Source organism: Eretmochelys imbricata, chromosome 10 (assembly GCF_965152235.1).
Source record: "Eretmochelys imbricata isolate rEreImb1 chromosome 10, rEreImb1.hap1, whole genome shotgun sequence".
NCBI classification, from domain to species: Eukaryota; Metazoa; Chordata; order Testudines; family Cheloniidae; genus Eretmochelys; species Eretmochelys imbricata.
Window position 1 is genome coordinate 65,603,511 of NC_135581.1, and position 15,179 is coordinate 65,618,689.

At 40.6% G+C, this 15,179-nt stretch overlaps 1 protein-coding gene across 1 annotated transcript in view; it reads right to left on the reverse strand.

The window, feature by feature from the left end:
* The window catches only part of ATP8B4 (ATPase phospholipid transporting 8B4 (putative)), a 157,077-nt gene that overhangs the window by 59,021 nt on the left and 82,877 nt on the right, over positions 1-15,179 (reverse strand). The window contains exons 9-11 of the mRNA XM_077828428.1: positions 5,673-5,831; positions 3,164-3,252; positions 1,255-1,451 (exon numbers count right to left, since the gene is read on the reverse strand). Of these exons, the coding sequence (XP_077684554.1) occupies positions 1,255-1,451; positions 3,164-3,252; positions 5,673-5,831 (445 nt within the window). The remainder of the gene's footprint in view (positions 1-1,254; positions 1,452-3,163; positions 3,253-5,672; positions 5,832-15,179) is intronic.

The window sequence follows — 15,179 nt, forward strand, 5'->3', positions numbered from 1 at the left end:
AAACCTCTAAGGAAGGAGATTCCACCACCTCCCTAGGTAACCCATTTCAGTGCTTTACCACCCTTCTAGTGAAAAAAGTTTTTCCTAACATCCAACCTAAACCTCCCCCACTGCAACTTGAGACCATTACTCCTTGTTCTGTCATCTGGTACCACTGAGAACAGTCTAGATCCATCCTCTTTGGAACCCCCCTTCTGGTAGTTGAAAGCAGCTATCAAATCCCCCCTCATTCTTCTCTTCTGCAGACTAAACAATCCCAGTTCCCTCGGCCTCTCCTCATAAGTCATGTGCTCCAGCCCCCTAATCATTTTTGTTGCCCTCCGCTGGATTCTTTCCAATTTTTTCACATCCTTTTTGTAGTATGGGGCCCAAAACTGGACAAAGTACTCCAGATGAGGCCTCACCAATGTCAAATACAGAGGAATGATCACATCCCTCGATCTGCTGGCAATGCCCCAACTTATACAGCCTAAAATGCCGTTAGCCTTCTTGGCAACAAGGGCACATTGTTGACTCATATCCAGCTTCTCGTCCATTGTAACCCCTAGGTCCTTTTCTGCAGAACTGCTGCCTAGCCATTCGGTCCCTAGTCTGTAACAGTGCATGGGATTCTTCCGTCCCATATAATATATATAATATTCTATCATATAATATACATTGTAGATTTTAATTTCCATATTTTTGAACGTTAAGAGGTGCTGGAATAATGTAAAAATTGCGTGAACAGGAACCTTAGTTAAGCAATAATGCCTTCTCAATAAACTTGTTCAGCATGAGAACAAAAGAAATTTTTACATAAGGACTCAACATTTAAGGAAGAAAAAATTAAATATACACATCAAGGACATTCTGAGGAAAAGATGAACAACAAAAATAACACAAAGGTGATGAATGCATTGCTATTTCTCAAACCAAAGGTCAGGTGCAGGGAGTGACAGATGTCCACCACTGCTTACCTGTCAGCTGTTGGAGAGCAAAGCAAGGAGGAAACAAAAGAGTTAACATAATTCAATGACAATGAATTCTAGATAAGAAAGAAAGAAGGCAAGAAAGCAAGCATGTGCTGTTCTCCAATTCTAAGCATTATCTCCATAAAAGGTTTAGGTTTCTTATGTACAAAATATACTGCAGATCAAGTTTTAAAAACACAAAAATTAAAGGGATAAAGTATGACATTGCAATTTAGAAAAAAAGTTGAGGTGAAACAGCCATTAATATTTATATGCTTTATAAAATCATAATCTCTCATCTTACCTCACATACAAGGAAATGGGCACAACTGAATTGAGTATGATAATGTACGACCAAAATGTGAGAAATCCTGAAAATACAGAACTGTTCACCACTTCATTCCAATAAAGGTAAATTCTGAAACGGGCCCCAACCTGATGTTCCCATATTGAATTTCCTATTGCCAGAATTATTCCCATACATACCAAAAAGCCGAAGATCTGAAATGAGAATAACAGAGCTGGTTAGGTTTTTCAAAATGTGTACTAATTCCTAAAATGGATACATGGAAACTATACATTTCACTTACAGATACATATTGGTATTACCCAGTCTAAGTAAACAGGTGGCTTAAGATCCAAAACAGAACTACACAAAGCAAAGAATATTTCATCGCTAATAAACTGGGGGGAAAATCTCACTTTGTTGTTCTTTGCTCCAAATAAAGGCCCAAAATCTGAGTCCATAATTAGTTTGTCTCCAGTTAGTCTCCATTCCTTACTCAGTTTGTCTAGATACTGGCTGTGTACAAACCAGAGCCCACGTTCCCCTGACCCTTTCGCAAGTGCACAGCACATGTGTGTATGTACGTACATACATGTACAAGTGTGCCTGCTTTGCACAGGGGAGAGGCCAAATTGCAGTCTGGAGCCAAAGGGAGGCTAGGTATCAATCTCCTTCTGCTCTGGATCATGGGATAGTTACAGTGCAGTGTGAGGGGGTTTAAGATGCATCACATAAAATCACTGTAACCATATGCACACTCCCCATGCATGTTGGGGGCTCTGGGTGCCATCCTGTCTTCCTGAGACACAATGTCTCCTGATGCTCTTCCAAGATGATGTAGTTCTACACTGCTCTTTCTATGGGCTGTGATCTAAAGGCAAATCTAGCCAATAGTGAAGACCTTAGGATCTGGCCCAACATCATTATAATCTGATATTGTACATAAACTACAAATAGGTGCAGTTATTAGAAGAGTTGGCAAAAAGGTTTTTTTTATTGTTGTGATAAATAACAAAAACCTCAATGAGCACTCGCTGTGAGCATGCTTATAAAAGTTTGGTTTAAGATGTGTTTTTCTAAGTCATCGGTAAATGATTAATTTTAATAGCATGTGGGTACAAAGAGCTATAAATAACTTTAAAAATCTGAGTAGTATTTAGCCATGTTGGAAAAATTTCACTATTTCTCACATGGAAACTTCTCTCTTCATCCACAACCCCATCTATGAATCTTTGGATTTACTCAGTTAAAAAGTTTCTGCAACTCCATAATTTCTCCCATGATCAAAAACACAACATTTAAGAAAAGTAGTAGCTTTGAAGTTTGCCTATGCCAAAACTGCAATATTTTGTTTCACTAAGTAACCATAAGGAATTTGGATATATCCTTAGCTTTAATTGTAGAGACCAAGTTTAACACAGAAGTGAAATACTCAGTCCGCTGAAGGTTCCTAGTCACAAATTTCTGCACCTGATCTTCACTACCTGGGGATAACCTGTCACAAAAACCAAATTAACAGGAAGGGTACAATCCTGTTCTCACTGAAGGTTAGGAACCAGAACGATGGTGGGGGATAAGAAAAATTGCTGTAAAAACCTTCTGTGCATTTGTCTTGAGCTCACCATACCAGTAGCCTCATGAAAAGATCCTGCCCTAAAGAACAACGGATTGCTACTGCTTGTAAATACTCCTGTAATGCAGGGGTGCTCAGTGACAGATAACTGTCTTCAAGATGGATAAATGTGTCTCTTTCAACCTTATGTATGTATCTGTGCTGCAAAGGTTTCATATTGGTATCGTACACTGTCCAGAAATATCTACTGATACAGATAATTCCATGATATCTGAAATGATAATTTAGTAGAGTAGATTAATGATGTGGATGCAATGCCCACTGATTTTTCCTGATCTGACGATAATAACTTACCCATAATACTAAAGTATTCATCAGCCGGTCAATGCTTGTTCTTTTAAATTTAGTTCTACCACTGTTTTGCATTAATTTAGTGTCAGGGCCTATAAAAAAAAGTAAATCTTTTTTAAAATCATTACATGATAAATTATTTACTAAAATTATTAAATACATTACTGAAATTTTTAAAAATACACATATTGAAGCTACTTTTTCTAATGCATATGCAAGAAATAAATTCTAAAAACTGAGATATTCTCATTTTGCATATTTTAATTGTCTAAAAGCATTCCTGAGCTTTCGCAATCAAGTCTGAAAAATATTCAGCACTGTAGAATGGTGGTTAGACTGGGGTGGTGAAAATCATCATCTAATTTAAAATCTGATTGCTCCAAAAATATTTCATTCCAGACTGAGGAAATTTCCGAGGACTTTATTCCCATAAAACTACAAAATTAGGAACAAGCTGTTCTGTGTTCTTCGCTTGCCTCTGCCCCAGACTTCCTTTGAGACCTCATTACACATCACCTCTCTGAGCTTCTGTTTTCTCATCTATAAAATGGGGGAAATACTTACCTACCTATCTCAGCAGGCGTTTCTGGGGCTTAAATTTCTAATATCTGTAATGCACTTTGAGATGCTCAATCGGAAGGTGATACAGAAGTGCCAATGATTATTATTATTTTATTCATTCATTAGTTTCCACAAGTTCTGTAATGCTGGCCCACAGCAAGCAAGCACTCAGCGTCTCCTCTCATTATATGTGGTTGTTCTAGCCAAACTCCCCCCCCCCATCACCCCGCCGGGCTTACATGGAATATAGCCAACTTTTATGTCACTGGAGACTGAGTGTGTAAAGTAATGTGTATTAACATCCACATGAATGAAGAGAGAGGTCCTCAAGGCACATCAGCAAGCAGTTGTTTGATGGCAAGCCAGAGAGTTCATAAAAGCTCCTCAAAACTGAGCTCCTTTTAAATTCCAAAAATCTAAGGACAAGGACATGCTCAACTATAGAGCAAATGAACCTGGCCCAACCAATGTATTGGCTACATTCTAGGCACAGATATATGTGTTTTGACACATCTGGGCATTGCCCATGAATTTAAAACCACCAGTGCTCTACATACATATTTGCAGTAAACACATAGCAAAGATTATCCAGGAAGAGCTGGGATACCTTTTTTTGGGTGTGGGTTTTAAATGTGAATTCTTCTTGATTGATAATTGTAGTATAACCAAGGACTCTGATTCACGTCACATGGATATTGATTTGCACAATGTCTTAATTTGACTATATGGAATGTAATTACCTCATATATCATTACATATATTTAAAGTTTAAATTCATCCTGAGGTTCCCTCTATTATTACTATTATTAAATGTGTATAATAGGTTAGTACCCAGAGTGTCCAGTCAAGAACTGTTTTCAGAGTAGCAGCCATGTTAGTCTGTATTCGCAAAAAGAAAAGGAGTACTTGTGGCACCTTAGAGACTAACAAATTTGGGATTCATTACATTAGGTATAAACACAAAGATAGACACAGTCCATGCACCAAAGAGCTTACAACATACGACGAGGACTAACAAAGGTTGGATAAGGAAGAAATTAAAATATACACAATTTTTATCTATATATCTATACACACATTTTGTTTGGTATTACATAAATTTTGTGTAAACATAATGTCAGCCTTCCCTAACTGCCTCCGCTCACCCAGCCATTATATGTTGACGTGGAATAGAAGTCCATATTCACCTTATTTGGTAGTCAATTTTACAACAGCATCCCAATGTGTTTCATCTACCCGACCTAATCACTGTCTATACTGTTTCTATATCATTCCTAATGCCAGGATTTTCCTTGTCTCCATTTCTTTGCATTACTAGGACATATGAAATTTTGTAATATATTTGTGAGCATCTATTGCATTCTTGCAAAATTCTACTTGCAATTTGCTCTGGGCAAGTAAAATATTGTTAGCTCTTTCATCAGACATCATGGTAAATGGACAGGAAAGTGCATTTTGTGCTTGGGTTGGTAAAGTCATGACAATTTTGCAAGGCTGATCCATTACTTTCATATTTATTACATTTTTGTTCAGGACTTTGGAACACTGACACCTTCTGGGACAACTAAAGTTTGAGATGCTTGTATATACAGATAAATTCAGATGGCTAGTGCCTGCTACCACCTACTAGTTAAAATAGGAAAGAGGGAGTCAAGATATTTAAGTTTTACTCCTGCCTCTGCTAGTGACTCACTGTGACACTTGGTCAAGACAGGTAACCTCTCCATGCCTCGTTTTTCAGTCCATCTGTAAAATGGGGACAATTATACCTATATACTTTTGTAAAATATTTCTGAGATCCTAAGACTAAAGGCTCTATCTAAATGTGGAGTATCTATGTCAGCTGTTATAGACACCAAGCCATAATGATACATAATCATTATACAGGGTACTGGTATGTGAGCACATTAGGGGGTTAAAATTGCTGTTAATCCATAAAGGTTTGTCTTACCTGCAAAAATAACCATTCCAAAGCACCACTCTGTGTTTCTCAACACACAACCTCGTAGCAGCATCTTTTCATTACTGAGCGAGTACCTATTATCTTTCCAGAAAAGAACTCCTGTGAATGTATCCAGCTTGTTGTTAGGAGGTTCACAGACAACAACACCTGTAAAGTGAAAAATTAAATTCTTATCACCCTTTCACACACAATTTACCAGGATAACATTTTACACTAACTAGCAGTTTCTGGGATAACACTTTTCAGGCTTGTCTACACTTCAGACACTCCAGCTGCGCCACTGTAGTGCTTCAGTGTAGACACAATCTTCACTGACAAGAGCGCTTCTCCCATTGGTGTAGGTAATCCACCTCTCCGAGAATTGGTAGCTAGGTCTACAGAAGAATTCTCAGAAATTGACTTGGCGCTGATCTATACCAGGGGTTAGGTCAGTAAATATATGTCTCTCAGGGGTGTGTGGATTTTTCACAGCCCTGAGAGAGGTAGCTATACCAAAATAATTTGTAGGAACACCAGGCTGAAAGACTAGCAAGCTCTTTTATATAACAGCAATCAGAGATTCAGCGGCATTTAAAACCTAGGAAAGAACATCACTCTGTATCTACATACATTAATACTATTAAGTTTATTATTTCTTTACAGTAGTGCTCAGATGCCTGAACTGAGATCAGGACCTCATTGTGCTCGGCACTGTACAATCATATAAGACACAGTCCCTACCCCAGAGAGTTTACAATCTAAACAGGCAAGATAGACGGAAAGTGGAAGTGGAAACAGAGACACAAAAAACTGAAACGTTTTGCCAGAGGTCACACAGCAGATCACTGGCCAAACAGAGTATTAACTGAGGTCTCTTGACTCCCAGTCCAATGCCCTTGATCACATGATCTCTCCCTAATGAAACACCTAGTAATACTGATGTTAATCTGGCCTACTAGTATAAACTAGCACACTGCGCTGCCCTGTGGGAGTTTTGCAGTAACTGGCAATTATTGATGTCAGTGCCTTACAGACTGACACTCAAATAAGCGGTAACCTGGATCTTTGGAGTGGTGGGAAGGAAAAAGCTTCCTGCACTGTTCTTCTGTGTATATCTTTTGGTCAACAGCACTGACAGCTGACACAGAGAGGAAAGACTGTGTTCTCTGCTACTGGTAAAGAACTATGGTTGAAGTCCACAGAAAATTAAATAGGCCGAGAAAAGGAAAGAAAAAATTGATCACCAATAACCATTGTGACATTCTATACCTTGGGAAAGTGTGCTGTAACCCCCATATTCCTCATTTTCATATAATTGTGATCTTACACATAAAGCATGCCTTGTAAGGTATCAGGGGAAAGGTTATGATCTGCTGAAAGTCATTTCTCTATCCATATATGTGTGTCATTAATGCATAGGAAGTTATGAGAATTGTGTCGTATGGTTGCCACTAAAACATGCTGTAAGTTGGGGGAATCAGCCAGATATTAACTTTCCAGAGGCAACAGCAAGGAACATAACCAACGCCTGGGCAGGGTGTCAAACAACCCATCAACAGCCATTGTCCAGCAAGGGAACTACGTTGCAATTACTCACCTGCATAAGGCCACACCAGGGGAATTACTCAACCTTGCTTGGAGAGTCTCAGTAATGCTCACCTGACTCTGAAGGGGGTGGGGGGAACAGCCCAAACCCAGGAGGGAGGAAAGGAAATGATAAAAGGAAGAGACATTTGCCATGCTCTTCCAGTCTCTTCCACCTACATCTACAGACATCACACCAAGCGACTGAAGCGCTGATCAAAGGTGAAGAGCCACCAGCCCAGCCTGTGTGAGAAGCATCTAAGTTTTTAAGGGCACTGAAAGTGTTCAGGTCAGCTTAGAACAGAGGTGGGCAAACTATGGCCAGCGGGCCACATCCGGCCCACGGGACCATCCTGCCCAGCCCCTGAGCTCCCAGCCAGGGAGGCTAGACTCTGGCCCCTCCCCTGCTGTCTCCACTCCCCCGCAGCCTCAGCACGTTGCGCCGCTGGCTGCGAGCTCCTGCTGCTCTGAGTGGCATGGTAAGGGGGCGGGGAGGAGGTCCCAGGGGGCAGTCAGGGGACAGGGAGCAGTTGGATGAGGCGGAGGTTCAGTGGGGGGGCGGTCAGGGGATGGGGAGCAAGGGGGTTGGATAGGGGGTGGGGTCCCGGGGGGCAGTTGGGGCGGGGGTGTGGATAAGGGTCGGGGCAGTCAGGGGACTGGGAGCAAGGGTGTTGGATATGGGGTGGGGTCCTGGGAGGGGGCGGTCAGGGGACAAGGAGCGGGGAGGGGTTGGATGGGTCGGGAGTTCTGAGCGGGGCTATCAGGGGGCGGGAAGTGGGAGGGGGTGTATAAGGAGCAAGGTCCAGGCTGTTTGGGGAGGCACAGCCTTCACAACCCCGATGTGGCCCTCGGGCCAAAAAGTTTGCCCACTCCTGTCTTAGAATGTGTTTTGCTTTTATTTCATTTGACTAAATCTGACTTGTTATGCTTTGATTTATAATCTCTTAAAATTTATCTTTGTAGTTAATAAATCTGTTTGTTTATTCTACCTGAAGCAGTGATTTTGGTTTGAAGTGTGTCAGAGACTCCCCTTGAGATAACAGGCCTGGTACATATCAATTTCTTTTTTAAATTGACAAACTCATATAAGCTTGCAGCGTCCAGTGGGCATAACTGGACACTGCAAGACAGAGGTTCCTAGGGTTGTGTCTGGGACCAGAGATATTGACTAGTGTCATTCGGTTGCAAGTAGCTGGGAGCAGCTTACATGCCAGAGACCATGCATGAACAGCTAGGGAGTGGGGGTTCTCACAGCAGAGCAGGGTAAGGCTGGCTCCCAGAGTCAAGGATTGGAGTGACCTAACAGATCACTGGTCCAGATAACACCAGAGGGGAATGTCACAACCATACCTTTGCTTTTAAACAAAGTAGCTCCTGTGTCCCTTTGCTTTTTAGGACCCATTTCTCTACGTTTGCCTGCCGAGAATCCTTATCCTTTGGAGGAACACCAGTACAGAAGGTTTGACTACAAGGCAAAAAAAACACCTCACAGCAGTGAGTCGTAGAGCCCTGGTCTACAGACTCAGGCTCACAGAGCTCACAGTACAGTGCTAAGAATACCCATGTAGACATGCAGGCTCAGGCTGGAGTTTGGGCTCTGAAGCCCAAGGAAGGATGTGGGTTTCGGAACACAACCTCCAGCCTGAGCCCAAACATCTACACAGTTATTTTTAGCACAGTAGCATTGGCGTCACCAGCCCAAGTCTGTAGACTGAGCTCTGAGACTCACTGCCACAGGTGTTTTTGGCTTGGTTTGTTTTCTTTTGCCGTGTACACTTATTCTAAGAAAAAACTTGGAGGAGAGGCTACACTTTTCTTTGAAGATCGTGACATCTTTTGGAAAAACTGCTTTCCAGGAATTAAAGTTGAGCATTAGGAGAGGAAAGATGGCCCCTGCCCTTTGAAACCTTTACCTACCAGAGATCCTCTTTTAAGATTTTTTGCCTAGTGAGAGAGTGGTTTCTTTTTTAAGGTTCACATTTCCACTTTCCTGTTGGTGAGGGAGTACCTAGTTTCCTGTCATCTTGCAAGCCAGGCCACATTTTCAGTAATATTAAGGTAGACTGTATTCTGTATTCTGCATTTCTCTTTATATTTTGGCTGAAAGTGTAAAAGTTCAGCTGGTTAAATGTTGTATACCTCAATCTGAAAATTGGGGCTTCAGATAAATGTGGTACATGATTAACCAGGGTACAGCTTGTGTTTATTTAGGAATGCCAGTGATTCTTTTCAGCTGTCCTGAGGTTTTTCACTACTCTTGTTTAATTTGTTCCATGGTCCTGATTAGAAAATGCTCAAATTTGGAAAAAACAGTAAACACACAGTCCTGTGCTGCAGATGGTGAGATATTCTAAAAGAATTACATTAATGGCATCTTGCACATCATGTGATGTAAGGAAAAAACAAACTCCTGTTGCAGCCAACTGGGATTAGTGCTTCTGGAGTGAAAACAGAAATGGCAGCCTACAGCTTGCAGGAAGAGAAAGCAGAGAGTGACAGAAGGGGCCACCCACGTATACAAAGGTGATATGCATGCAAATTCATTGCCCCTGGATTTGGTCACATCCCAAATTCACAGTGCATCTGTCCTTAATTCTCATGCCCTGCAGGTTGAGAGTTTGGCCCAACATAAAATGTGAAAAACTGAACTGCAAAGGATAATGTCAGACTGCTAAATTCTGCGTAGCTTAACATGCTGTGCAGAAACTTGCTATTATGAAACCTCATGCACATTTGTCTTCACCCAAACTAACCAAATTTGTGTATTTAGTTATGGGGAAGGAGGAGCCTTTTCATTTGCAGAGTTACACAAACACTGGCTATTGTCTCCCATATTTTAAGATCTCTCACCGGGCTGTCCTACTTCATGCACCATTTCTTTTCCTTTTTGATAGACTTTGTTTCTACTTTAAAAACAGCATCTTTGGTATGACCTTTATAACAATAGCTTGGTCCCACAGTTATGTCACAGTTTACTCATATTTCCTACTTTCTAGGGTTAGAAGTTAACCATAAGAATTTGCTGTGGACTGAAACTTGGCATAATGCTTGTACTGCCTGCCTGAGAGAGAACGGTTTTAAAAATTGTAAAAAAACAAAAAACAAATCTGCTAGGCCATTTATAAGTAATAACTTTCAGTAAGTTGTCTCCCATTGACCGCTCAGAACTGAAACACTGAAGATTATATTTCTCCACTTCTTTCACTATTAAATCCAGAGTATGTTCTTTGGTCCCCGATTTGTTTTAGTATGTGAAGTGGAAATTCCAATATATTACAAGAAAAGCTGTTTTCATGCTTTTTCCAGCCAAACCAAAACAGTCAATTACTGGAGATCTTGCTACAAAGCTGTTTGCAAGATTTCCAGCCCAATGTTTAGAGCAAAGAGTCTCAGTCCCATTTTCGTACATTTCAGAAAACCGCTGAACTTCAGGATCTCAAAAGAATAAAGCTTTTTGAGGATTATTTAGCATTTAGTCTATCTAGTACAAATTATTTATACAGTGCTCACCACATTGGTATCTGAACACATAGGCCAATCTTGTAAATAGTCTTGATAGTTTATAAGCCTAGGCAAAGAATCTATTGCCTACTTCTTAGCATACCATGTCTGTCTACTAATATATCTTGGAATTGCCCGTGTGGCACAGCAACATAGAATCATAGAAAGGCAGGACTGGAAGGGACCTCGAGAAGTCATCAAGTTCAGCCCCCTGTGCTGTGGCAGGACCAAGTAAATCTAGACCGTCACTGACAGACGTTTGTCCAATTTGTCCAATGCTGGGGACTGCACGACCTTCCTTAGAAGCCTATTCCAGAGCTTAACTACTGTTATAGTTAGAAAGTTTTTCCTAATATCTAACCTAAATCTCCCTTGCTGCAGATTAAGCCCAATACTGCTTGTTCTACCCTTCAGTGGACATGGAGAACAGTAGATCACTGTCCTTTTTATAACAGCCCTTAACATACAGAAAGACTTATCAGGTAGCCCTTCAGTTGTCTTTTCTCAAGACTAAACATGCCCAGTTTTTTCAACCTTTCCTCATAAATCAGGTTGTCTAAACCTATTATCATTTTTGTTGCTTTCCTCTGGATTCTTTCCAACTTGTTCACATCCTTCCTAAATTGTGGTGTCCAGAATTGGACACAAGTATCACGCTGGGGCCTCACCAATGCTCAGTGGAGCGGGACAATTACTTCCTGCATCTTACATACAACACTCCTGTTAAAACACTCCAAAATGTTATTAGCCTTTTTTTTGCAGCTGCATCACATTGACAACACATATTCGGTTTGTGGTCCACCATAACCCCCACATCCTGTTCAGCAGTACTACCACCTAGACAGTTATTCCCCATTTTGTAGTTGTGCATTTGATATTTCCTTCCTAAGTCAAGTATTTTGCACTTGTATTGCTTAAATTTCATCTTGTTGAATTCAGATCAATTCTCCAACTTGTCAAGGTAATTTTGAATTTTAAAAGTATACTCCAAAGTATTTGCAACCACTCCAAGCTTGGTGTTAACTGCAAATGTTATAAGTAAGGCTATGATTTAGTCACAGATATTTTTTGTAAAAGTAATAGACGGGTCACATGCAATACACAAAAATTCATGGCCCGTGACATGTCCATGACTTTTTCTAGAATACCTTCTGACTAAATCTTGGGGAGGGCTGCTGGGAAGGGAGCCTCGGGGAGCCACTGCTGGGGGGGCGGAGCCCACAGAACCAGCTGCCGGGGGCTGCCAAGCAGCAGCTGCTCTGGCCACCCCAGGATCACTTGGAGGGGCCGCCAATCACAGCTCCTCTAGCTGCCTAGGAACCGCTGCTGGGGGTGCCGATCGTGGCTACTCTGGCTACCCTGGGACTGCTGCTGGGGGCCGATGAGCAGTCCGCAAGGCCAGCCGCACCAGCCACTGCTTGGGCGGTCCCCAGGGCTAGCCACTAGTCCCTGGGGCCAGCTGCACTAGCCACTGCTCGGGCGGTCACTGGGGCCAGCTACCTTGGGCTGCCCAAGCAGTGGCCAGTGCAGCTGGTCCCAGGGCCATGCAGCAGTGGCCAGTGTGGCTAGCCCAGGGGGCTACCTGAGCAGGCCCTGGGGTCAGCCACACTGGCCACTGCAGAAGTCTTGGAGGTCACAGAATCTGTGACTTCTGGGACCTCTGTGACAGACATGAAACCGTGGTTATAAGCATACTCTCTAGTCTATTATCCAAGTCATTAATGAAAATACTGAATAGTACCATATGTGGGTCTGACCCCTGTGGAACCCTAGTAGATACACCCCCCCCAATTTGACAGCAAACCACTGATAACTACTCTTTGAGTATGGTTTTTCAATCAGTTGTGCAGCCACCTTATAGTAATTTCATCTAGACCTTATTTCCCTAGGTTACTTATGAGAACGTCATGCAGCACTGTGTCAAAAGCCTTACTAAAATCAAGATATATCACATCTACTGCTTCCCCCCCATTCCACTAGGCTGGTAATCCTGTCAAATTAATCCTATCAAAGAATATCCCAATGGATTCAGTGGGCCACAAGGTAACTGAAGATCTTTAAAAAAAAACCCAGCTGAGACGGCTTTTCTCATCAAGGAGATACTGATTCTACTGGTGCTTTAATATGATGAAAGAGGAGCCTTTTCACAAAAGTCACTTTCCACTTGAACATATGGAAACAGCTATCCTTTATTATTGGGAGAATCTTTTTTTAAAATATCAGTTATGCTTAGAAAATTTAACAAATTATTTCAGAACCTTTCAAACTTTACTTCTTGAATATTGCTTAATGCAGTAGTTACAGAAGGGAGTTTGTCTACTGGCTACAGCAGGGGACTTCGCTGGGATGCTGCAAGGTGTAATCCTTTGCTATTATATAGCAAAGGACTAATAGTGAGCTTTTCTATCTGATATTCTTAGTCTTTAATAAACAAAAGTGTTATTCCCATGAACTGCCTTCAGTTTCTCCTTCTGTGGACTGTTTTAAATTAAAATAAACATAAATATATTTCAAGCCCTATATACTATCATGAGAACTGATGTAATAAAATGTGGATAGATATTTGCTAAACATAAATGTTATATTTTTCTCTTTTTCAGTTGCATGATATGCTGTCAGAATGACCACAAGGTATTGGATGTTTCCTGTTAAAGGACTCCTAAACCCTTCTCTGATACAGAATTTAGTATTAACAGCCATGCAAAATATGTAAACTTGTCATAAGTTGCATAAAACAGATCACAACAGCAGTCAAAAATCAGGGAGATGAAAAAGACAGCATTAAATGGGAAAAGGCCTATACTGTAGTTACTTCAAGAAATCAGACTGAAGTATGTGCAGCTCATGTATATTTTTAGATTCTCTTTGCTTGGAAAAACTCTTCAATGCCCATAAAATTCTAATAAGAAACTAAAAAAAAAAGAATGCTGGCTCAATGTAAATATTTATTCAGTGTTAGAACCATTTATATAAGTTTACCAATTGTATAAATTATTTAGACAAAAATGTACCCCTTCTTTTATTGGCTCAAGAGCAGTTTGCAATCCAAAGAATTAGATTTATTCAAGACACTGAACTCACATTTTCATTGTTACTGAAAACTGTTAAATACACCATTACAGCAGAGAGCCTCTCTACTGTCATCTATATTCCCTATATTTAGCAAAACCTACCAAACAAAGCCTTAACGCAGATTTGGGGACTAATAGAAATAATCTAAAATAATTCCCATGAAACTTTGTTAGTGGAATCACGCATGAGTTTAGCAATAAATTCCACATAAAGTCTAAACAAAGCCCTAAAAAACCTTTCTCAAGACACTAAGGACATATTTTCCTGAAATTCATTCCAGATTACGTCGAACAACTTTGACTAAAATATAAAAATAAAATTATAATAAAAACATGAATTCAAACAGTAAAGATCCCAGTACAGTGACATAACAACAAGTTGTAAAATTTTCATTTGCTACCATGAAAATCATAATATAGAAGATTATTGTCCACTGATTGAGCGTCAGTATTGCTGTAATCCACATTGGAGTCTTTCACTAATTTCAGTGGATTTTCAATCAAGCTCTTAGATTCATAATAAAGGAAATAGTCAAACTGGTGTATTAAATCATCATCACCCTCCAAATGAAGCATAAATCATAAGAGTTAATCAATTTAGATATTTAAAATTTCACCCTTGACCTTTTGTTCCTGCTACTACATCTTTCACCCATTATTTGCTCATCACTTGATTCCACAACTGGAACCTCCAATTTGGAATCGCTACTTGCCAACTCCTCTTTTCTGTCTGTCCAAAACTGCAGCCATAAATCAACTCTTCCTCTTCAGTTCCTTTAAACAGCTCACTTTCTTGTACTGCATCAAGTTGAAGTTTCTCGTCCTCACTTTCAAGGCTCTGCACCCCTGACATGTCCTACTTTCCATCCAGCTCTCTGTCCTCAGAGTTCCTTTTATCTCCTTCACAAACCGCATGTGCTTTTTGGTAGAATCCTTTATGTGTGCAACAGCCTACCATTTGTTCCTTCCAATCCCTCTGTAAACCTGCTTCCTTTCAATCAAGAACATTAATCTGCACTCTGGCATCATCTGTATCCACTGTTGTATCCGATTTTCCATCTCTTTTGTGTGAGTTAGACTGTAAGCCTCTTGCAAAGGAACCCCTGTTCCCTTAAGTGTTTGTAAAGCTTACCGTGAACTCTATGGGTGCATTTGAGATGGTTACGTTTGAGAGGCAGCCACGCTTTTCCATTGGTCATTAAATTTTTCATGCTTTGTTCTCAATACAAAGGTGATTTTTTAAATTAAATTTGAATAAAATCAGTTCAACCATTTTTTTTTGGTGGGGGGAGATGGGAAGGCCCACCCAATTTTAATTTCTGTGGTTGCATTCCTCAAAAATGACTGAAGCAAGGAACTT